Source organism: Coloeus monedula (genome assembly GCF_965178545.1).
Source record: "Coloeus monedula genome assembly, chromosome: 4".
NCBI classification, from domain to species: domain Eukaryota; kingdom Metazoa; phylum Chordata; class Aves; order Passeriformes; family Corvidae; genus Coloeus; species Coloeus monedula.
The window spans coordinates 56,071,807-56,098,067 of NC_138784.1; the positions used below are offsets into that span (position 1 = coordinate 56,071,807).

The 26,261-nt window shown below is 38.2% G+C and overlaps 1 protein-coding gene across 1 annotated transcript in view; it reads right to left on the reverse strand.

Moving 5' to 3' along the window:
• The window catches only part of GRM8 (glutamate metabotropic receptor 8), a gene marked incomplete at both ends in the record, with an annotated part of 315,726 nt that overhangs the window by 255,522 nt on the left and 33,943 nt on the right, over positions 1–26,261 (reverse strand). Inside the window, one exon of the mRNA XM_082280316.1 lies at positions 3,199–3,415. Within this exon, the coding sequence (XP_082136442.1) occupies positions 3,199–3,415 (217 nt within the window). The remainder of the gene's footprint in view (positions 1–3,198; positions 3,416–26,261) is intronic.

Sequence of the window (26,261 nt, forward strand, 5' to 3'; positions counted from 1 at the left end):
TACTCAGCAAGGAATTGAGCTGTCCTGCACATTTGTATGCGAGGTGCACAAGAGGCATAGTGTCCTAATTAGGTTCTCTTAACGCACAGTTTATTAACACAGAGCTGGTAAGTTTTGTTGTTGTGTGCAGTCTTATACCATGTGATGATTTCTATAGACTCTATAGTCTCAGGCCTCACAGTTAGATGCTATTCAGTTTCCATTTTAAAAGCATTTCCAGCCCTATGGCTCAGATGAAAAGTCTGAGGGCAGTGGATAATGGGATCAGGCTGGAAGGGACGTCAAAAAATCATTCCAGCCCCAAGCAAGAGCTAAGTACACTTACATAATCACTGGGCAGGTGTTTGTCTAATGCATTTTCCCAGATCCTTATCAATGGAGGTTCCAAAATGTCCCTAAGCAAGCTGGTATAATACTTAACGTCTCAAACATTAAAAGGGGCTTTCTCCAAATCTAGACAGAATCATGCTACAGATTAATTCCATTACTTCTGTTTACATACACTGTATGTTGATGAACAAGGGTCCTCTACCTTTCTGCAAAAGCCTATTTGAAAACATTCTTTTCTATCACCTTCTCTTCTTAGTCAACTCTTCTTCAGGCTAACTAAGCCCCTCCTGCTCAGTTGCTTCGCACAGTCCACATTTTCAATATTTGTCTTTGTTCTTGCTTGCTTGAGGAGTTTCCCCTTTTCTGAAGTGAGGGACAAAATCTGTACTGAGTCAAAATGATGTTCCACAACTGACAGACAAATTGGAGGATTACTCAAATTATTTTACAGATGGTATGTCCGTCTGCACATTCCATTAAAACATGAGGAATATAGGTTACAATTTACTATCATCCTTGCATCATTTTTTTAAACAGTGTTTTCTGACCAGTCTGTCTGAATTCCCCATTGTACAGATCCTTCTTGCAGAAGCCAAATGTCTTCTGGTGTCTCAAATTTGTCCTTTTCTGGACACTGTTGTCACAATTGGACTCAAAGGATTTCTTCTAGGTGCTCTCCTAGTCCTAGTCTTAGTCCTTCTGCCCTTAAAGTAACCTCCAGATTTTACAGCAATCTTTGTTCCAAGTCCATCTGGGTTAAACATGAAAACATTGGCTAGTACCTGATGCAGTTTAAACAACTGCCAAATACCACACAACATACTCTTTCATTTAAACAGAAATAATTGCTTATTGCTTTCTGAGCAAAATTTTCTAAATAGGGCTGCATCCAGCCTATTTACACCTAGATCACTGTAGAATACTGTGGAGAATACTGCATGTGAAAATTGAGATAACACTACAAAATTTGAGAGGTGTGACACATCAAATGCTTTTTCTCCAGCTATAACATGTTATCCTGTCAAAGAAAATTATTAGATGGATTTGATACTGCTTGTTCTTGACAATTCTGCATGGGTTATCAATCATGTCCCTGTGGTTACATATGATTTACCTGATTGTTTACTTGAACATTTTTCTAGGAAATAAAAATTACTTGTCTGTGCTGCCTCTTTCTGCTTTCCTTCTTCAGAACCATTAGAGTCCCTGATACCCACAATAGTTGGTAAGTTGCTGGGAGCACAGAGGTTGACAAAAATCAGGTGTTCTAGTAGAAAACATAAATCATAAGCAGGAAAAAAAAAAAATCAAACCACAAATCACTAATTATTATGCTTCTTGGTGTTACACAGATTTTATAATATTTAGGACACCTATTCATGATTTTAACTGCTTTGAATTCACAATTCTGTTAATAATGTTTATTTATGCTATTAATGTTAATTATTTATCAAATTACAATGGTGGGTTTTTTTCCGGGATCAATGAAGATCCAACTGACACAAACTCAAGTAACTGTGATTATAATTACAGTTTTTGCTTGCACACATCTGAAGTTCTCTCATACTCCTGGAAATGGGAAACAGTAAAAGGTCCTGTATTTTATTTTTTTGCTTTCCTAACTCAGAACTAGCCATGTTGCAGATGGTTTCAAGAAAAAATGATTTTTCAGCCAATGAATCAGTGATTGTCTGGGGAAGCCAATCTATTTTCAATAGATGAACCATCTCTTTTAGATATGAATTGTGAAAGAATTTTCCATGCCTTTGCTAACTCCAGATCAAAGCAATGTACAGTAGACATCTTTGGCTCTCCCATGAATTCACCTAGGAGCTGACATCAATGACCAGAAGCTAGAAAAAGAATATTTATCAGTTAAATGATTGAGCATATTACATACACTGATTCCCTAATGTTGAGAATGGCTGTAGTTTCATTCTACAGCCAGGTTCTTACAAGTAATCACTTACCTTTATGGTTCAAGCATAAGTACCTGAAACACATGTGTACCTTCCCATTTGATAGATGCTCTTTATATTCATATGCAGTTAGTGAAAGTGGGAGACATTATCATATTTTGTCACCCAAGCTGATTCAAAAGAGCTGGAGTTTATATGTACATGCCCTGGAAGTCAAATCTAGTAGATTAACCCAGGCTTTCTCAGGAAGGACATGAAGATTGTTTGCGGGGGCAGTTGTATGTCATTTAACACTGTACTGGGTCAAAGACCAATTCTACCCTCTTTCAAACCTCCTGATACTCATCATCTTATTCCTTGGTGTCCAAAACCTACAGTTCCTGAGAAACAGCCATTTTTGTCAGGCCAGAAAAAACTATGAAAGTGTGAAAAAAAATTTTTCAAGATCAAAGGGACTTAAATATACTTCTCATAATGCCTGTATTTGTATAGCACATTTTATTGTAGAGGAAAAATGACAAGGTTATGTCTTTTACTTCAGAGTGGAGGGGTTTTGTTGTTTTTAAAATTCATCAAAATTAAAACCTCTAGGTTTATCCATGCTGGAACAGGAAAAAAGCTCTCACTGGACTATAATTTTCCTAAGATAAATCAAAAATTGCATTTCCTCAAATCTGGCTATAGTTCAGCAGATGGTTGCTTTTTGCCCCTAACTCATCAAGGAGGCTGCCCTTTCCGAAAGGGTCAAGAGATATACATTTTCTGCCTCTTTTCTTAAATTGCTGCTAGAATCATCACCTTGGCAGACGTGCAAGAAGCAAAATCTCCCCCTTGAGTCCAGGTAACACGCCCACAGTGTTCTAATCACACTGCATACACCTAAGCAGAACTGAGTGATGCTCTGCAACTCAGCAGCTCTAAATACCAAACCTGATAAACACACACTCACCAATTTCTCTGGAGATCTGGGTGAACGCCTCCACACCGCTCTCTCCATAGTTGCCTTCGGAAGCCAGCGTTGAGACATAATTCCACCCAAGGGCCGTCACGATGTCAACCATGGCCTGTGCCTGGTAGGAGTCTGGTGGGACCACTCGAGAGAAGTAGTCATACCTGGTGTTATCGCTCAGTTCTGGAGCTGTAGATGCATAGCTGATTTGAGGTATCTGCAAACAGAATGACAAGTCATGCAAGCCAATCTAATAACATTTTACAGTATTTACTTGTACGTTTGAAATGCCTGTAATAGGTTATACACGGGCATTGTGCAGAACCAAATATCTTGTTTTAATTAAATCAGCTGATCAGAAAGCATCTCAGGTTTCGTATAATGTCAGTCAAGCTTTATTGTGTAACCCTCTCACCAAGAAATAATGCATTCAGCCTTGCTCCAGATGTCATGATTGTTGACATGTAAATGTAACAACTTCTTTTTTCATTCTGGCTCTAATATAAACAAGTGAAGTAAAAAAATAGGGGGAAGAGAAAAAGGAAGAATTCTTACCATAACGACAGAAAATGAAAAGTTCAGTTATGATGACTGTGATTCTTGAAATTTGACTAGGAAAATGTGGCCTATTTCCATTTTTTTATTTTATTTATGTATATGAATATGTGTGCTCCCATCTTATAACTATTTTTCAAGCTTTCTCTGTCATAGGTTTTTCATTTTCCAGTTTTAATAGTGCATTGTGTGCGATTTAAGAACGTGAAGGCTATGTCTTAATTAGCAAAAGCTATCTGATGAAAAAAAACCCACACCTAAAAAAATTACCTGTCTTTGATATTCATATAGAGAAGGAGAAAGGTTACAAGGATGGTAAATTTCATTGAAAACACCTCAATATTCTTAGTAGGAAAAACCTAAATAACTGAAACACATTTTAAAATACATTATTATTCTCTTAGGAAAAAAAAAAGAAGGGTGGTTTTCTGTTAACTCTTATATAGGTGGTTCAGCAATGTCCAGAAGAGACATTGCAAGCAATACTTACTTATTTGGAAGAATATTTTAGTGCAAGAAAATTTAATTAACATTTATGCTAACTTTAAAGGAGAATTATTTTCTTATTTAAAATGGTAAAACTGATGAAATAGTCATTAGCTTGAAACAAAAAGATACGCCAAATACTGCATTGCATTGTGATCTGTATTAATAATAGGTGCTTAATTCATGTCACGAAACATAAAATAGTCTTCAAGAGAGCAATCTGAATGGAGTTCCTGAGCTGATTCTGTTGAGAGCCGAGTTTTGGAGCACCAGGCAACAGGTGATCTGTCATATTAGATGTTAGAGTAGAAGTTTTCAGTGCAACTGTTATGTCGTGTATAGTGCTTCCTCATGAGTACAAACTGAAAAAGGAATCTGAAGCAAATGTAAGGAATTCAGATAGTCTGGTCATTAACCATACCTGCAGAGACAGTGTAGACTCTTACAGCCTAAAAAAACAGTTCATTGCTTAAGGGTTGGCACAATGATTTCTCAGTCAGAAACTAGCAAAATAAACTCTTATGTATCTTGGCTGTATTCTTCTTTAACAAATTTTCTTCACATGGCAATGCCTCAGAATAAAAGTCTTAAATGTTGTTATAATAACAAGCAAAGAGAACAGAAAAGAAAAGGAGAGGGAGGATCACAGAAAAAGTTAGAGCTTATATTTCATGGAAATCAATATTCCTAACATAGAAATAATACACCAAGTAAAACTAAAGGATAAATTGTTCTTCTAAAACTTGCCTTGTATAAATTGCCTTTCTTGCCGAAACTGTTTGAAACATCTTTATCTCTTTACAGACAAAATATTTTTGGCCTGTAATAAAACAATTACGCATATTTGGAGCACATATTTATTATGCACAATTTAGAGCCTTTCCAAACTTGCTCTATTACTCTCTAAAACAGTCTTTCTTTTTTTTTTTTTTAACAGACAGAAATAAAGACAACCTTTGTGATTTTACTCATTTTGCTCCTTGGTGTTCCATTTCACAAATATTATGTCATTATTGCTTTGCTGAAAGTTATTTCATCAATAATGTCAATAAAATCAACACCAGTAAGAAATCTTTTAGACCGATACTTTTGCTTTGAAAATCTTGAAGCCTAGACCACAGACTTATATCCATTAACTCTCTCAGTTCCTGTTTCTCTTCAGATGTGAGATGAATAACAAAGCCTAGATATGTGTTTGTAGGAGAATTATTGGTTCAATCAGAGCAATGAGATGTTTCAGATCAATAGACACAATTTATGTACTATGAATATCATTTTTGGAGCCTTGGAAAATGTAGAGAAGAGATGTTACTTTCCTACTTTTCATCTCTTTGCAGTTCAGCTTCCTCCCCAGAGTTATTTCTAATAGCAGTGGAAGAAAACAGAAGGTAAATACAGTACAAACACAATACCCTGAAATCACTGGGCACACTAGTAAGCTTAAATCACCACTGTTTTATAACACCTGCCAGCTTTTCACTAGCAGGAAGGAACAATATGCCATGTGAAAGTAAGGAAAAATACACTCTCTAAATAGCAAGCCGACCTTAAGTTTGGAGAAAAAAAAATGGTTCTTGCAATGAAATATATAATTACTTTACTCATTTCTTCTTGTATATATCCCTCATAGTTATAAAGAACACTATGTTCAAGAATTTTCTCCCCAGAATTGCAGATCTTCCACCCACAAATGCTTCATGGACTTCTTTTTTCTTGAAAGCAGTTTATGCAAAAATAAATAGCAACTTTCTTCCTTGCATGCTTGTAAATGTACAATTGTATACAGCAAGGTCTGAAAAATAGCTTTAACATTTGATAATTTGGGTTATGCTCCAGTTACATAGAAAGTGAAAAGACTCAGAATGAGACTCAAAGAAATTTTTTGGCATGAGGTCAAATTCTTTGGATTTAGTGGTTCAATAATCCATGAATGAAAAACATATACATTAAAATGTAACAACTCCAGTTATGGACTGTATGTTTAATAAGGCATTTTACATGTCCCCAAGTACATTTTACAAGATGGAGCATAATGCTGCCTAAGCAAGGGAACTGTTATGCTCTATCAATTCAGTAATGTGTGTTTTTAAAACTCCCTAAATACAGACTCTATTTCTACTTTGACTTCCACTGGTCTCTTGAGATCTAAATTTGCATTTTGAAAAAACCTGCAAAGAAGGAGTTTTATTTCTCATTCTAGATTTCTCAATCTATTTTTTCAAAATTAAATGCAATACCTGTAACATTTACATTGTATTTAAGTGGTACATATCAGTGTTAATAGTGTATTTCTTTCTCTTTTGGGGAAAAAAATATATTATATAACCACATTTGAATTGGTTGTTGCACAACGTCTGTCACATTCACTGACAATTGCTAAAAGCATTCATGTTTGACTGTTAATTGATATAATTTTTCCAATCTTTCCTGCCCTATGGTTTGGCCACTGTCTCCCATTAACCTATAACCTGCTGATAAACTCAACTTCTAGTGGGTGACAGACTTGAAGTCTTTGAAATTATTATACAGATGAATTCATAGAAGCCTTATTTTTATTATTTTTAAACCTTAAACTATTTATTAGATGTTTAAAACCAAAGAATCCTAGTGGGATGTTTTAAAACAACATCCAGGTTTACTTATATACTGGTCTTAATCCTGATACTTGCTGAACTACTGCCAAAACTACTAGTAATCCTTCAGTCCTTCCATCTAAGTCAGTGGTGGCTTCATTTCATTCTATTATTCAGTCACTGGCATCAGAAAACTATTTTGCGTGCTTAAAAAAATAAAAAAATTTGGAGAAAAACAAACAAAAAACCAAAAACAAACAAAAAGAACCAAACACACACATACACACAAAAATTGCTGATAACTAAGCAGAGCACCTAATCCTTGAAGATACATTCGAGCCAAAATCAGCAGTCCAGAAAGTCTGTTTTTCCTGGATCTTTCTGTATATATCTCCTAGCTGATTTAAAATCTGTCTCTAAAGGTCATCCCTTCCCAGAGGATTAGAGAAGATGGAGCAGGTACTTTCAGAAGTGACTGTCCACAAGCATGATTGTGGCAGCTCTTCAAAGGGAGAATGACATCAGTAGGAGACATGCACCAAGCGTTACTACGAAACAGATTTGTACTTCCTTGTGGAGGAAGTGTGGACAACTTCAGGAGTGTCAAAGGCAGCTAATGTAATTTTCCATTTATTTCAGCCAAGTGGTAAACCACTTTCGGCTCCTCACACACTGAAAACAAAAGCCACCCACTACTCCTGGATCTAGGACTATTCATAGAGGAGCATTCCTATGGATCTGTTCGGCAGGTCCAGTGCTGGCATCCAAACCCTAAACCAGAAAGAGGTGCGCTGAGGATGACAGAGGAAACAACATGACCTAGTTGTGCCCTTCCAGAAGAGTGTCTTCACCAAAGCAGGCAGTTTTTAGCATGCTTTCTCTTGAATTATATGCTCTCCAAGTTCAAGGCAAAAGTTCACTAGAACCCTTTTTACTGAGCTTTCAAATCCATTTGCATGCTACATTTGACAATGTAAAGCATCAGCTGGCCATTTCATATGCCATCTTCCTTTACACAGTTTTCCAGCTGAAAGCATGATTTGGGAACAAAATAGCAGACAGTGAAATGAGCAAAGCTCATAAGAAAAATGACCTGAGAAAGGAATCACCATCAACTGTAAACATTAGACATTATGAGTTACACACACAGCAGTAACCGTGCTGTACAGTCACCAAGAGTAATGGGCTTAAATCACTCACATCTTCAGTTTCACTACCCACTCAGTCCCATCACTACTAACTTTAACATATCAACTAGCATTTTATTTCTCTTTACCATTCTCTCATCACTGAGCAGCCTTTTGGGTTTTTTTGGGGTTTTTTTTGAGGAATATTAGCTATAGCACATTAAAAATAGTAATAATTGCAACTAAAAAAATGAAGCCAATAAACTTTAAGTTAATGACTACTCAATATCAACTGGCATTTTACCACCAACTAATACAGCTTGCAAAGGAGTTAAAGTACTTGGAATAAAGTTTGACTTTGGAAACATGTTTTCAACTTGATGATTCTTTTAATTTTAAATGTCTATAATTAATCATTAATGGCCCTGTCTCTTCAAGATTTTTATTCCCTCTTCTGTACAGCAAGAAAGAGTTCTTTGCGAGTACCAAAACTTCACAGCAGTGAAATTAATCCTCAGGGCCTAGATATTGAACAGCTGCTGGAGGAGAGCTGAGGTCACCATACTTTGGCTATTAGTGACATTTATAAATTGCCATCAGACAGAGCACCATCTTAGTTTGCTTCTGTTTCTGAAAAACATCAGCCTGCAACTCAGTAATGCCAAAGTCATTCAGGGAGGACCTTGAAGATTCAAAAGAGATTGTAAAGCTTAATAACATCCTACTCTATACCAAACAGTACTGAAAATGTCTTTCATTATTACTAACTATCGGAGAAGATGAAATGCACCCTGGAACATTTCTCTCCACTGACTATAAAGGGAGCCTGGGACATTAATTCAACTGTCCTGCCCACTATGTAGAACACTAGTGTAAACAGCTACGTCTTCCATTGAATCTCACAATCCCACTCACTTTGGCTACACATGATTATTAAGATGCCTTATGTCCAATTTCGTCCTATGATGTCTTCATCCTTCCCTCTATGGCAAACACTGGAGAGGTCACCCATGTCATCATTAGATACCTCATTTCATTCATTTCAGAATAAACCAATATTAAATCACCCTGCAAAGATCTAATGCTTGAAGACTCATTAATGCCTTTGGAGATGTGAGATGCCCCATTCAATGCTCAGAGCAGCTGAGCAGGGTGACACCTTGACAACTCCACCAGCTACAAACCAACTCTGCTAGAGCTGATTTTACGGAAAAATTTCAACATATGAAGTTTTTTGAATCAGCCTCATTCTGTGGATTTTACTGTGAGGAGGAGTGATCCAAAACAATATATTTTCACAGTAGATAAATTCATGTATTCATGTATATTTATAAACTCAGGAAATTCCAATATATATTTATTTAGATGAATATATTGTTCCTGGATGTTAAGGACACTCAATGACAATGTTAATCATGTGTCAAGCAATGCATGTTGTTGAGGAGTTATCACAGATTTCTATCTCTGCCCCCCCAAAAAATGTTGATAATAACTTGAGCAAAAGCAAGAAAAACACTTTTCACCCAGATGAATACAATTTAAAATACATTTAGTTCAAAAATTTTAGTAGAATTTAAAAAGCTTTGGAAACTGAAAGAAGAAAAGTATAACCAGAAAGCTGTAATTAGCTGACTTCACTTGGTAGGTAGGATTTTTTTAAACTCATTTGAATTATTCCAAGTCATACTACTTGCAGTAAATATCACAGCAGTTCCTGTCAAGCGTGCTTGCAATTCATACACCTAATGATGAGGAGGTAATGGATAGGTCACTTAAAATATTTTGGAAGTTCCACATATATTTGTACAGGTTTTGTGCAAAGATATGGGGTTTTGTGATAAAATGCAACATATCTGGGTTTTGCCCCAAATACAGGAAGAAAAGTTATCTATCATACCTAAATGTTTCAGAGCAAGAACTGGTAGATTATTTTACTTTTCTTTTTCTCTTTCTATTTGTCTTTCATTGGGTTTACTTCTGCTGCCAGTTACCTTCTGAAGACATATTCCTGAACAGAATATAACTTCAATGATCAGCACTGATCTTTTCATGAAAGCACATAGATGAGAATCAATGCAGCTCCATTTGTTGCCAAAGAAATTATTTCTGCAACTGTCATAAGCTGGTCTAGTATGTGAAAAATTGCAGAGACAGATGCAATCACTAGCCCAGTGGAAATATGGGGGTAAAATCACACGTGGAAATCCTCTTTCATTACTGATTTTCTCTTTTTTTCCCCTCCACTGCACACACAGTAATTATCTATCATACTTATTTCTGAGAATATTGCTGGTGGTCAAATGGACTAGCAACTACAGTAGTTTGAATAAACTGAATTACCCTAGTAAGAGTAATTTTTTTAGTTAATACATATAATTATATAGTATCAGATAACGGGCTGAAAAACTATTAAAGTTCCACTGCATCACCACCTGCCAGAAAGTATCTTTCACAAAGTCTAACAAGACATGCTCCAGCAGGTGTATTTCAGTTTAAGACCTGCTGTTCAGCCCTGGTAGAACAGGATGTGACAAAGCAAGAATGTGTATAATATAAAGTATGTAATATTAAGTGTTTGAATTTTATTAGGTTCATTCCAGTGGGTTGAAGTAGGTCAGGGACTCATTAGAAGTCATTACTTTTAATTATACACAAGGGATACTATGGAAAATAATATGGTATCTCAATCTCAAATCCCACAATAGATGCAGCATTTACAAAATAAATTCACCACTACAGAAAGTATGGGATGCATATAGGGCCAAAAATCAAAAGAATATTTATGCATTATGAACATTTTTACAGCTGAAGTACATCTTGTCACACTGTGCAACACTGTGTAACTCCAGAAGGATGAGAATCCATCTAAGGACAGCTTGAATTGTCGTCAATGTTCTATGCAAGAGAGTCTATTGATAAATGTTTAACAATGGCATTTTCTCAGTATGGGAGCTCTATCCCTATTTCCACATCATTTTAAATCCTGGGGTTTTCCTCTCTGAAAACCAACTGGGTTAAGCAGTTGCACATTAAATTATCCACCATCTTTAGGCAGCCCATTTCTAAATATTTTAAGGCCAGCTGAGGTCCAGGCACTGAATGATAAACGGAAGAAGCAGCAGATCAAATGAGAAATATTCATACTGAGATCAAATCACAAGGAGGGGGGATGGAGGGGACCTTGAGCTTGGGGATTGCTGGTAGCTCGTCCTTTACAGAACCATCTGTTCCCCAGTCATCAGATCAAACAGAAAGCCAAGGATGGTCAGATAGCTTTAGGGACTTTTAAACTATTAAAATTCCCTTTCTACTTGTCGGGGAAACCCACACTTAATTATGTGTATCAATATATTAGACTTGTGTCAGACTCTGCTGAGCACAGTATGAACTCTGATATTTCAGCTTTTCTAGCTCTAGAGCTTGTCATGTCAGTGTCTGGAAATCTAATCTCTTTTGATGAGTTTGAGAAAAATATACAAAAATGTGCATTCCTTTTAGTCTGAACTAGGAAAGCCAACTTTTTATTATTATTCAGCAGTGACAAATTTACCTAGTACCTCAGAGTATCCCTCAGCCAAAATCAGGTTTCCTTAACATTCATTTGATAATTTGTACCATGGAGAGCACAGCAAGCAATTTCAGAGCCTCGCCCATGGGTTCATGCACTCATCCATGGAAATTTTTCTGATTACAGAGACCATCACTATGGAAGGAAGTATGAGATATAGGAAGAAAGGGAAAAGCATTGGAACAGACGGCCCAGGAGGTGGTGGAGTCACCATCCCTGGAGGTGTTCAAGATACGACGACATGGCACTTAGTGCTATGCTCTGGTTGACGTGGTGGTGATCAGTCAAAGGCTGGACTCAATGACCTTAGAGGTCTTTTCCAACCTTAATGAGTATGTGAAGGGGGGAGTGCTCTCAGCAGGATGCAAGATGGGATGGTCTGCTTAAGGGACAACTCTGGTCTTTGCATTCACTTTTTACTGCTGCAAGGCCAGTCCAGCTTACACGACTGGCTGAGCAGTAGTGCTGTCCTTTTGCTACCCATGCTACCACCTTAACATGAGATACAAGCGATTGAAAAATATCATAAGGAGGAAAAGTAAATTTTGTATTCTTGACAGGTCTCTCCACACTGTGGACAACATGAAGATGTGTAAACAGGGCTCAGCTGGCCAGACACATATGCCCAGTGCTTTAGTGGGTGCTTTCATGTGTTCTACAGTACACTGCCTACACTTCAGCTATAGGTCAGAAAGCCCAGCTTTCCAGTAATCTCTCTGTCCCATGCTAATGACTTGGATACCACATATCATAATGCGTTAAGGAAATCCCTGAGTCACCAAAGCTATGGATTCCTTTCACAGCACATACAATTCATATGGGATTATAAAGCATCATCTTAAACCAATAAACTACAGACTTAGAAGAAGAAAAATTAAAAGTATCTCTCTTTTGTTTGTGTCCAGATGAATTTTCTTTGATTCTTAACACAATCAAACTTGGCTGTTAAACAATTTTACCTTGAGTTTTTAACCTTAAAAGTTATAAAACATTAGCCAGTACCAAGCCATTTCCAAAACGTTCAATATTTCCTGTATTACCACAGTGAAATGCTAAGTACAGTTGCTACCAGTATAAACCTTGAAGAAGAAAGCAAAATATTTACAGAGGAGAATGAGGGGGGGGGGGGGGGGGGGGGAAACAAAACAAAAATACTGATTATGTTAATTATGCGATAAAAGTGATTTAAAATAAAAGAAATAACCTAGTGCACTCTTTCCTTGTGCCTAACGGTGTCAGTGTCTGAAAGCTTCCAAAGTACAACCTGGCTGCCAAGGGGCTAATCTTACTTGTCCCTTTTGAAAATCCCAGGCTTGCAACACAGAAAAGCAAATGTAACTGCATTATCCACCACCTGGGGATTGTTCACAAGAATAACTATCCAATCTTAGGCTAGAAAAAAGAAGTCTTGTAATTCAGGCTCAGAAGTACATTGTACAAAGTACAAAAACATGCCTTTCCCTCTACCTCCACCAAAAAGATATATTGAAACCTGCATGTCCAAAGCAGCTTTGTACCCACCATTTCCACCAAGGTATCCTGCAGACAGACTTTGGGGTCTTCATGATGGACATGGTTCTCTGGAGACTGATCCACAGCCAAAGAGGCATAACAGCACAAACACTGCTAAGATTAGCAAGACAATCAACTTTCACAAATACCTGTGTTTCATAAATTTTGCCATTCCAATAGGATAGGTACAGCCTTACAAATCATACTCAACACACACAAACAGATCACAACACAAGGAGGCTGTGCCCATGGTCAGGGGTATAAGAACTACTTCTGAAGTCTGAACTTATCCACCACATGTTTTGACCCTATCAGCAGCCATGGGTAAAGTTTCCAAAAAGTAAAAATGGTCAGGAAAATCAGGAATTCAGAAGAAATTATTATACTTTTCTATAAAAGTACTTTATGTATGTATAATATACATACACATATGCACACACATATTGTATATGTTGGGCTTTTTTTCTTTCCTTTCTGATAGAGCAGTTAGTGGTTTATACTTCCCCACTGCGGAGGCCACCCAAATTTTATCTCTAAGCTGATATTGCTACTGACTCAAATTGAACAAGATGAGCTTTAAGAAAAGCACGGACTAAGATACTTGAAGAAACAGAGAAACCTTGCAGAAGTTTCTTACCCATACAGCAATATATTCTCCATTTAAAGGAGATCATTAGAATATGGAGGAAATAATTTTTTAAATCATGCTATTTTTTCTTGGACCTATTTCTATATATAGCTACATATAAGAAAAAAGGAGAAAATGTCAAGTATATATCATTCTTCCTTTCTTTCCTCAGACATTTCAAGAACCTCTAGTTCCCTCCTGCTCTCTTCAGGATGCTCCTCTCTTTTCTCTACATGAACAGCTTCTTCCCAGATATCCTTTTTCCTTCACACCTTTTTTCCCTACCTCTTCTCACTCTCTTCCTCAACCACAGCTTGACTGAACTCAGAAGGGAAAGTAGACAGTGGTTGGTTCCTAAACAGTGATTTAGTACACTCAGTTTGAGCTCTGCTTCTCTCCTTTGGTAGCTCATGTTCAGAGATACTCAGTGGAAAGGGCAAAGGGGAACTCCTCTTCTGTGAAATACGGCTGGACAGGGTCACTCCTCCCTCTCATCTACTGAGTAAGGCTTCCTTTCCCACAATAGATATTTTTGCTCTCCGACTGCATTGGGAATACATCCACAAAGTCAGCAAAAGCAGTATTTGATATAGGAAAAAAGCCCATATTGGATGAGCATTTCACATAATTTCTGCAAATTTGCCTTTTCCCTATTTTTATTCATTGCAATTTAACTACAAATCAGTTTACTGTTATCACCACCATACAGCCTTGTTTGAGTGTGTTAGCCTTAGCCTTCCTGGCTAGTGCAATGGAGATTTCCTCCCTAGCTATGACTCTCCAATATCTCTAAGTCCAAATACAGAATGATATAGAAGTCCTTTTGAAGGTTCTTAAAAGTCCTCCTCAGTTAGCTTGATCCTGTAAGTCTGGGCACACCATCAACATTCTACTTCAGCAGCTCAGCAGGATGATGAAAGAAGAGGGCCTGAGGAGCTTTCAATAAGTTCAAAAAGCTCCCGCACTCAAATTTTTTCCCATTTCAGCAATCCCAGTAACAACTCACATTTCTGACAGAATGTCAGTAGTCAGAGGCAGATCTTGCTGACAACCACTTTCCAGTGCCCTGAGAAGTGGCTCTCCTGCCTGCCTTCCCACCTGCAGGGATCAGCTCACCTTTGCCATGCAGCACAGCCAGGCACTGCTTCAGTTGGCAGCCAAGGAAACTTTGACCCTGGGGCTCCACACAAACCTTTTTTTTTTTTCACCTAAAAGGGTTGAAATGCTCATGTCAGCCCACAATGTATTCCACAGTACTGTGTCTTTCTTTAGCAGAATAAGAAACCAATCTGTTCTGTCCTACCCAAATGTTGGGAACGTTAATACTCGTCAGCTGTTGAAGATTTTTCCTATGACTGATGCAAAGCACTTCTTTTTAAACCCAGCTTTAGCACAGATCTTTGGAAGATAACCTCGTGCTTACCTGACAGTGCTTCAGTCTGCAGCTACTGTATGCAGTGCATTAGTGCACTGACCAGGAGTCTTTGGAAATCTCTTCTATACTGTGCACAAATGATTTGTATTAGGGACTAGAGTGCCACTTCTGAATACTACAGCAGCTTTTGATGAGTGAACATCTTTTATTTTGAAATTGTTCTCCCTCAGTCTGTTGCTGCATATGTTAAAAGACCCCATCAAAAGCAAAATTACACTAAACTAGATTTAAAAGTGTCAAGTGCATTGAATAAACATTGGAGACATCAAAAGCCTGAGTGGATGCTCCTGACAACAAGTGGTGTGGGAACGCCAGCCTGTGCTGAGCCTGATACAATCCCATTTCTATCTACTTACTGAAATTGCTTCACAAATACATTTCTGCATATCACTGTCACCTATCCAGTTCCAGGCACTGGAAGAATTGGTTTAAAATTGCCAGATGAAAGATATCAACACATTTTTTTCAATGGAATATCAATGTCATCTACATCTCTTTCAAAGAAAAAAAAAAAAAAGAAAAAACAACCCACACAACTTTGAAGCATTTGTTTTTGATGTCTTTAGTCTATCTTCACTTTCACAGTTTGTAGATCTTACAAAGCACTGAAGTTTATTGAAACAGAATTTGTGGGTTCTGTCAACATGTGAGCTGCCTACATAACAGAAGTTCATCACCTTGGAATGGGATTCATATGATACATACTGAGCTAGCCAATCAAAATACCAAGCAAGAGATGTGTCCAAGATCATGTTTCTCTTGTAGTCCAAAGACATCTTCCACACATCAGAGTGGTTCAGATATCTTTTCTCAAAAGAAGTCTGGAGATAAGGATACTATTGACAACTCTATTTAGGTTTTTAAAGAAAAGTTAGTTGCCACTAAGCCCACATTTATACATGTGCATCTTCACTCTTAGTTGAGAGCATTTCGTCTGTGTAGGGCTAATGGGAGATCATCAAGTCCCTTTCCTCTAAGTTAGAAACCAGTACAGACAGAGTTATAGCAAAGGCAAAGTGCGGAACATGGCTCTCATGTCACCTTTAGCATACATACAGCCAGAACCAGATCTCCCAAAGGATTGCTCTAACACTGAAACACTGGCCAGACTGAGATGGGAAGGACTCTCCCACCCTCCCATGGCAGCAGGGCCCTGCCTGGATAGGTTACCTAAGGCTGGAAAACAAGTGCAGCAGACGGAATTGCAGAGCTCCATTCTATATCCAACCTGGTGCAGGTGCCGGGGTCTGGCCTTGGCTTCTTGAGGTACATTTGACATTGAAAAAAAATTTGCCAAACGTGTAGGAAATAAGGTAACTGACAAGGTGACAGCTTCCATTGGGAAATACAATCATAGAATTGCAAATTCTAAGAGAACTTCACTGGCCAAAATTAGACAGCAGAAGTTTCACAGATCCAAGAACATCTTTACAGATCACAGACTGAGATGCCCAAGTGCCCCTTTACGCACATAAGAGGATTCTGTGAGGTCTTACTTTTTCTCTCTGGGCTAGATAGTCCAAATATAACTCTTCAGATCTATGAAAACAATTAAGGGATACAGTTGTATTATGCAGTTTCAAAATGAACCTGCAAATCACCTGCAAATCTTCTGTGTCAGATTTATAAAGAATTGCAATTTCAATTCTTACTAGAATAAGAGAATTTCTGCCTGACAGAATTCCCCATACAGGTGAATAAAGTTATTTTCTATATGTTTGTACATCAATCAGTTTCTTATCTCCAAGCATTTTTCCCCTTCCATGTTTTACATTTTATAGCATATGTCCTTTCCATTCACACAAGTCAGCTGAGCCAATAATTAACAATATTTCACTTGTGAGAGAAAAATTTTAGCTTTATGTACACAGGTGTATATTTAGCTTTATATACACAGGTGTCACAACAATCAGACTTTTAAAAAAGAGTGAATTGTTTCAAATGAACTTCTGCATGCACAGAGGAGAGTTTTGTAGAGAATGTGCAAGAGCAAAAGCAGAGACACTTCCAGTGCCTGTGCTGGAAGCCAATAGCCTCTGATCCCCTCTACCACCCTCATGTCAAAGCAAAAGGCACCTTCAGACCTGACCCTCTGCACAGCCTGGTGCACACAAGCCTCAGTGCTGGAGTCTCCAGAGCCCGCTCTGTTCTGCAGCCAACTGCAGAGCAAAACCTGATTTTCAGGCAGGCAGTCGGCTGCAGAAAGCCAGGCCCTGGTGCCCTGTGCTCTGCCCTGCTAGCCAGCAACTGGATCGCCGCAGGTGGGAACAGCACACGGTTCCCCGCCGCAGCGCAGCCTGGCTGGAGGCAGGGCACAGCCGCAGTGCCACAGCAGGCTGGAGAGGCACAGCCCACCCCGCTAGAGTGCAGGCAAAGGCTTTGCATTCTTCTTACTACCCCGAGAATGAAACCTTCCTCTGAGCTTCTGCAATTCGGGGGAGGGTGCTAGCGCTGTTGCCCCTCCACCCAGCCCTGTGGGATCACAGCCAAGGGCTGCACACATGGAGAGATACGCTGTGTGGGACACATGGAGCATCTCATAACTGCAGCAATTGAAAGACAGCACTTCTGGGACATGTCCTTCTAGTCAGGGGTATATCAGTGAGAATAAGACACTAAGTGCACAGGTAGTATCGGCGCTTTAAGGCTTATAGCCTAAGTGATAGGGGCACAGAAAAGCTCAGCAACTGCTGGTAGCTGGCTGTTGGGGTCCCTCCCCTGCCATGGAGTCTGGCAGAGGGGCCCTGGGGGGGAGACACGGGGTTTCCCTGCCCCTGGTCAGCCTCATTCCCCATGGGTTGGTTTGTGTTCCCCGGGGTGGCCAAGGACCCTCGGGTCCCGTGACTGCGGAGTTCCTGAGCTGAGCCCCGGCCATGCGGCTGGAGAAATAAACATCTACCAAGAATCTGTCCATATATACTTCTTTTCCACGGGACTCCTGGTTTGATATATGCTTGTTACAGTAATCCCCACTGTAACAGCTGGCCTGGTCAGGAGATTATTTAAATCTTTGTGCAAAAGCTAGACCAACCATATTATACCACCTCTTTTCCACATGTTGATTTTTATTTCCCCCCTCCCACAACAGGACTGCTCACTACAAACCACAAATCATTGCTATTATTAGTGTTATTTTCACACCTTTTCCGGAAAGAAAAGAAACAAACAGAAAAGCCCTCTTCAGACCTCTGTTTCAGTTTGGATGCATCAAGGTCACACAAAACAGAAAAAGCCTTTTTTCACGGGAATTACTGGGTTGTCCTCATGCTACCATTTTATCATAGACTGTGGAAGTCTCAGCTCTACAGAATAAACTTCCAGAAAGACAATTAAGAATCAGGCTCTCATTTGATGTAAGCATCAACCTCTCCTTACCATAGTTTTTGAAGATATAAAACAAAACTAATGCAATTTTCCCGCATTCTACAGAGAATAAGATGCTCAAGTCTCAAACTATTTTATTTCGCTATTTAAGTGTTTACTAAGGTCAAGGAAGCTTTTCACCGATGTGGAACTTTACCTGAAAGCAGCAGTTAAAAAATAAAAATAAAACAGATGATCAGAAATGTGATCTTCTCAGACATTTTTTTAAAAACTTCTATATCCACACCTACATATTCTCAAGAAATAGGAAGCACTTGAGATTTTTCTCACACTACAGCAATTTCCACCTCTTATCTTACTTCAGCTCATACCTGTTTTAGAAATGAAATCTAAGAAAAAATTAACATGTTCAAACCTACCAGTTAATAATAAATTCTTGATGTATACTCAGAACAGATTAATTTGTTTTATCTGTTTAGAATGCAAAAAGCATCATGTTAAATACTGAACTCTCTCTCAGAATGTGAAAAAATATATTCTCTTTTTTATCAACTGCAAATATTAAATCTAAAGAACAGTTGGAAGGTAGAGTCTGGAATACAGGCTTTGATTAGTCAACAGATGTTCTATGGAGTCAAAACTTACTGACTCCCTGAGTTTTGATTTTTACTGTTAACTCAAACAGTAACTAAATAGAAACCTAAGCTTCCCCCACAACTGACTACAGCCACAACAGCTCTCTAAAAACCAACACTGCTCTAATACTTCATCATATCTGCTTGAGGGAAAGATTCCTGTATCTCAGACAATTTGCACCTGCTTGTATGAGTCACCTGCTAGTACAGCTGCTTCTTAATGATAGTGCCTTGCAGCTGAGATAAGAGTGAATTCAACAACTAAAGATCAAGAGGTGATTTGAGAATCTAATACATCAGTTTCTTCCACTGAACAGAAAACTTATTTCCTTATAAAAATAAAATCATTACTTGATCCAATAGCTAAAATGGGGAAAGAAAAACAATTAGGAGTAGAAATAAGATAAAGATATTTAATGTTGAACATAACAAATAACTGCAAAACTTTGCTGAACTCTACTTCTTGGTATCTAGTGTAAAACAGCAGAGTACAGAGTCCAGACTTCAGGTCAGCAGACTTTAACTTACCCAGGAAACTGGCAGGTGTGATCTTAGATCTTTGCTGAAAAGCAGAGAGGCTTAGGGAAGTGGGCAGGTCTGTCAGCCAGCCTCCTACAACTGCAAGAGCAGTCCTCGAGAGTATTCAGGAAGATCATTAATTTTTTCAGAAAATCTGCATGACTGAAGAGGGAACTTAGGGCATTAAAAGGCAATACACAGGAGGAGGATGGAGGAGCCAGGAACAAGAGCTTAAAAACAAATCATTCCAGACCACCCTGATATCTCTCTAGAGTATAGTGATGGAGTCTGTAGTCAAGGATAGAGCAGGAGATGTCATTTACATTGATTTTAGCTTTTGACTCTGTCTCACACAGTAGTCTTGTATCCAAGTTACAACTCTACAATCTACTGGTGAACAAATGGACAGGTAAAAATCCAGCCAGACTATCTGGGAAGGGTCATGACTAAGGGGCCACACCCCTATCTGGAGGCTGGTTAAAAAGTTGACTACCACAGGGGTCTATTCTGGAACTCATTGTGCTTAACATTTTCACCAGTGACCTGCAGGTTTCTGAGACAATGGAGTGCACTTTCATCAGGTTTGCACATCACACCAAACTGAGGGAAACAGTGGATACACTGCAGGACAGGGCTGTCATATAAAAGCACCTATACAAGTTTGAGGAACAGGCCAAAAGGATCCTTATGAAACTCAATAAGGACAAATGCAAATCCCTGCATTTAGGAAGGAAATGGTCCTTGCAATGATACAGGCTGGAAACTAGTGCATGCGGAGTGGCTCTGCCAAAAAGACCCTTGAAGAGAGCAGCATGAGACAGCAGCACCCTGACAGTAAAGAGGACTAGAAATATCCTGGGCTATAGTAACAAGAACAGGACACAGAAGAGATTATCACTCTCCATTCATCACTGTGGATGATGATGCACACTGGAATACTGTGCAAAGTGTTGGGTCCCCCGGTTCAAGACAGAAATGGATAAACCACACCAAGTTCAGCAAAGGGCCACCAAAATTTTTGGGAGCTGAAGTTCCTTGTCCTGTGAGGAGAGGTTGAGGGAGATGGGATTATTCAGCTTGGAGCAGAGTTGGCTCAAGAGGAACTAAACACCAGTCCTTCAGCATCAGAACATACAGACAGACTTCACAGCCATGGGGTGGCAGGGTAAAAGACACCAGACAAAAAGCTGAAAAAATAAAGGTTCAGACTAGCATGAGGAGAAACTTTTACACCATAAGAGGACAGTCAGACAGTGCAACACACTGCCCAGGGAGTATCTCTCCATTCATGGGGGTTTTCAAGACCCAACCAGATAAAGGCCTGAGCAAGTGGTCTGATCCTATAGCTGACCTTGCTTTGAGCAGGAGCCTGGGTGTGCTGGTTTATCCTACCTTACTGGTGACTGGATTGAGCTTTGAGTTGTCCTCAGTGCTCTCTGTAGTTCACGAAGAGAGACAGGAACCTCCACTGTGCAATTCACATCTAAATGGACTAATCAACCTCTACTGGAAACCCATTTGTCTCCAGTAACTGCAGAGATTAGATTAAAGTCACAGCCTCAATAATATTCAGATATCTTTCTGTGTACCAAAGAAGCAGCAAATATTTGCCTTAATTCTCATTTAAATATAGAAGTTAAATGGAAGTACGCATTATCTGACCTAATTTTTGTGCTTTGATATGTCCTGAAAGAGTAAACATAACACAGTCACTGAAAACATGCAAGAACCAAAACCTATGCAGATTTTGTTGCTACCTTAGAGAAAGTAACCCCAAAACCCGACTGTGCAGCTGCAATTCCTAAGACTTTCTGTGCAGAAAAGAAGGTATATAAAATTTCATATAGTAAATCATGAAAATTGTAAAGGACGTTTACAAAATATTGCTGAACCTCAAAAATCAAACACACATGAAAGATTTCATAGTAAATAAAGAGACTTCCAATTGTATGTGCAAGAATAGCACTGTGACAGCACAAAAAGGAGAATTTGCATTGAACAAAGAAATAAACATCCACGATTACTTAAAATATGCATATATGCAGACGCACATAGTATGGGAATAGACCACAGCAAACAGTGAGGTCCAGTTCCTGTCGGTAAGAATGGTAGCTCTCTCTGCAGCAGCCCCAGTGGCATTCCTCACTAGAAAAATGCCAAGGAACTTCTTGGCTTCTCATGCATCCTGATTTTGATAGTATAACATGGGCAGTAAAATGAGGTTAGGCACACGTGCAACTCTCTCTGCTAAGGTCCAGTTCCCAGAGGTACGTGGTGTTCTCCCATGAGTGAGGGGCACCACTAGCCCTAAAGATCCCTAGGAATGTGAAAGATGACTTCCACATCTTCCTTCTCTTTTTCATATACAGAAGCAGTGTCTTACTGAGAATGACAGTCTCCACCACACAGAAAACTCAAGATATTTTAGCAACATGCTCTTTATGTATTTGCAAAAAAAAAAAAAAAAAAGGAAAAAAATTCCACCAATTAGCTAAAAAGGTCAATTTCGCTGCAGCAAAGGGATGAAAAACCTTATCTGTATTTCTGCCCTTTTCTCTTCATTTTGAAGATGTTCTTTGTAAAAAATGTCCATCTCATATAATCAATTTCTGTTTCTTAAATACTGCTACGTTAAAAAGCTCTTGAAAAAATTTATTAATTTTCACTAGCATTTACCCCTTCCTCCAGAATGCATAGGGTCAGATTTATTTTGCTTTCCAACCTCATCGTATACAGCTACCATTCCAGCAGCACAAGTGCCACTTCAGCTCCAGCCTCCTCAGCATAATGAGCCTTCCCTTGTGCTGTGTGTCCTAGACCATGAAAAGAGTTCTGTGGCTAAGCCATTGTGAAAATAAGTCAGGGGTCTGGTTACTAAATATTTCTGCAGGTGAGAAAGAGCATTTACTTGTTATCGTGCTTACCATTTATAAAGGAAGAATAATCTCATTAGATATAATGTTCCCTTTGCCCATTATCCATCTTTCAAGAATGATGGAATTCCACATTAACAAAGTGGTCTCAATTTTGTCCAATATTTCAAAATACATACTTTAATAAACCCTCAGTCTTCATAATTAGAAATCAAACTTCTGTAATTTCTTTAATAAAGCAACATACTAACTATGCTACAAATAAATCAAATAAATTAACATTTTTAATTAGGCATAACAAACAATTAAACAGATGACATTTAAAACTAATTTTCTCTACCGAAGAGAACATGATTTAAATCGATGCTGAGCCTAGCACCCTCCTTGTGGATATTCCTTCAAATGCAGTGACATTCAAAATCATCGTAACATTTTCAGAGACAAGTCTATTTCCATTTTCCAGTATTTGAGGTTTCACTTTTAAGCCAGGTTTTTTCAATTACCAAACTTCCGTAGAAATGCTTCATGTCTTAAAGTTTCTGCTCAGCTCCATAGTATGTAATTGCAGAACAGCTGCACAGTCATACCAACCACTGATAAAAAGGCATTACAAACTTCTAAGCAAATCATATTTATAATGCATAATATTAAAGGCCAAAGAAAATCAGTAGTACTTCAAGGGAAACTTCAGAAAATAGGGCAAGAGCATCTTGGGAAAGTGGTAAATACTGTGCAGCAATGAAAAGATGCAGCTGTCTAAAACATAACTGAAAAGAGAATTACCTTACTTTTGGCTGTACTTTGTCTCCCAAATTAAAGCATTATCTACAGTTAACTGCTTCAAGGACTGGAGTCAAAAACTCCTAGGAGTCCAGTCCAGGAAAGAGTAGGTACTTTTAGGAGTTACCTGATTCTAAGCACATGGGTCCTCTCCCTGGCTTCACGTATTTCAATACAGCAAAGATTCGCCCCTCTGAGCTATTTCAGGTGATCCAGAAGACACAAAGGAAATGACCTATTTCATACTCTAAAAGTGTTCTATAATTCTTCATTTGTAATGGTGTAAGTAAAGAGTGAGTCTGTAGGAATCAGTGGATTAAGGCTCTGTAAAGGCAGTCAGCAAGGAAATTTAGCAGGTGCACATTTCCCTTGCAAGCTTTGCTTAACAATTGTCATCACATGTATACACACTTATGGCAAAGCATCAAATGGTAAAAACACAGCAAAGATGTTTCATATTCACTAAAAGGCGACAGACGAGTTTCTAGAAACTGCAAAATGCAACACAACATTTCACCCAGATCATTTTCAAGAAAAATAAGAAGCCCAAAACGATGTCATGAATATAATTATTTTTCTGCTGCCTGAACTAAATGTAGTATGGTATCTTCCTGCTTGGACTGTATGTGTGACTCCCATCAGCAGAAATGAGTGCTACGTATGTGAATTTAGGGTAGAACAAATCTGGCCATGTATATGTCGTCTGGAGTGTGAGAAGGTAACAGTAAATTTGATGTAAATGAAAGAAGTGGGAAGTTGAAGTAGTCATTTTTGTAGCTAGCATGTTGCTATTGAAGAGGTAGTTGGAGAAATCTGTTTGTGACACATATTGCATCCATCAATTTAAGACTATAGCCAGTCTGTTTCATACTGACATACATATATAAATATATATTTAAAAATACAAAAATAATAAGTTGTTAAAACATTTGAATTATGACATAAGTAACTCTTTCTGCTTGGGAAAAAGCCTCAGGGGAACAGTTCTACAGACAAGTCCCTGCAAGATAAATGCTTCCAGGGAATGCCTCCCTAGACAAATCTCCTGCTAAGCAGAATGCCTCTGGCAAAATGCTTTTGGTAAAATGCTTCTGAAAGATGATGACTCTCTTGACAAAACCTGTTCTCTCTCTCTCTCTCAGAGTGCCCAAAGCCAGGCTTTCATCACTGCAAGGAGCAGCCCAGCAGTGGGATGAGCTCACTGTCTCTAACCAGTAAAAATAAAAATAAAAACTGCAACCAATTACTGCCTGTATCCCAATGATTATAAAGTCAGAGATTTCCATAATCACAGTTATTACAAATATTTATACTCTGATTAGGTAATAGTGACAAATAACTGCCAGAACTAAGGGATTTATGTGTGATAGAGTTACTGAGAAATAATCATACTGGAGTTATGCAAATTACTCCTCATCAACCAATCTTACTGTAAGGATTTGCATATGTGATTACAAATGTGCAGTAATACACATGTAACTCTGAGTTCTGCCTGCCTGAGACACAGCTTCTTCTGTGGAGTATTTCGTTATCTGAAAAATCCTGACATTACACTAGTACTGAAATTTGGTGTTGTTTTTCACATTCATTGTGTTATCTGGTAAAATTATATCTGTTAAGAAATTCTTGTTCCACAGAAATCTTAAATCATATACTCACAACAAACAAGACTACTGTAGTTCCTCTCTTCCTCACTAATCGATTTAATCTCTCACTATCCCCTTGCTGCAGCTACATCCCTTGAGGAAAGCCTTTTCAGTCCCTATGAGAACTACCTAAGAGTGAAAAAACAAAAAGTAAGAAGTGACCATATTTACTACAGCATAGATTAAGGAGATCAGAGCACACAGACAGATAAACATGCTGTACAGATATTCAGAAAATGTAATTTTTTTTTTTTTAATAGATAATCATGTTCCAAGCATGCTGCCATAGCTAAAAATCAGTAGCCCTGCTTTTTGTATTAAATCCTTTAGGGCTGGAAAAATGACAATTTTCTAGCTATAGGATCAATTTCCTCTATTTCGGATTCCTCGTCTCTTCACTATGGTACAATAGGTCACTATGGTATAAAGAGCCTTGCAACACCAGCTTTTTGGCACTGCAGAAAAATGCAGGTGGGGAAAGGAGTACAACTTTACAAAATATTGTGCATTTTCATTAATTTTCTACCTAAAGTTCTTGTATATCTGTTTAATGATTAATCTGAATATATTTGATACATGGAATTTTCTACACATAATATTGAAAATGTTAATATATGCTGACAGCCTGGAATATCTGGTCACATCATCATTTAGACCTGTTGCCAGATCCTGTTTCCCAAATCCTGCCAGAATGCAAGTGTACAAATTCCCCTTATACTTCCAGCAGCAATCCGGCCTTCCAACCTACATGCATAATCCTTTAAGTATTTTTCTGCTTGTCAAAAAGTTCCTTTGGTGTTTGAAGTATGTCTTCCATAAGAACAAATCTATGATGAAATAGATTGCTATTATCTCTAATGACCTTGTTTGGGAAAACAGCATTTATTCTCATAATGCAAAGAACTTTGATTCATAACATCAGCTTTTACAACACTCATGTTTCCTAATGCCACTCCAAAATATGTTATTCTTACATGGTCATTGTCTATTTGCTTTTTTGTATGTATTGTGCTGTTCTTTTCCGTTGTCAGAAAAGAAAAAAGAAGAAATTATATGCATAGAGATCTTTGCAAATAGAAGTATCATTGATGATACTTGAAGGTAATTACAAAAAAAACCCCAAGGAAGGCTCTTTGTAATACTAAAGACAATTAATATAGCATTTTCAGATACATGCTTATTCAAATAGTTTATAAGGTGCTACAAGAGCTGGGTGGGAAAAGATTTCTCTACCCCAACAATAATTTCAAGATTTCAAAATATTTTCTGTTCTGCATGAGGATGGAAACACAACATGCCCAGATTTTCTATCAAAAATAAAACAAATACATGGTTTAGCATAGGAGATGTTTCTAAAAGGTGGAAAATCAAAATTTAAATGTCTAACTAGGAACCAAAAAGT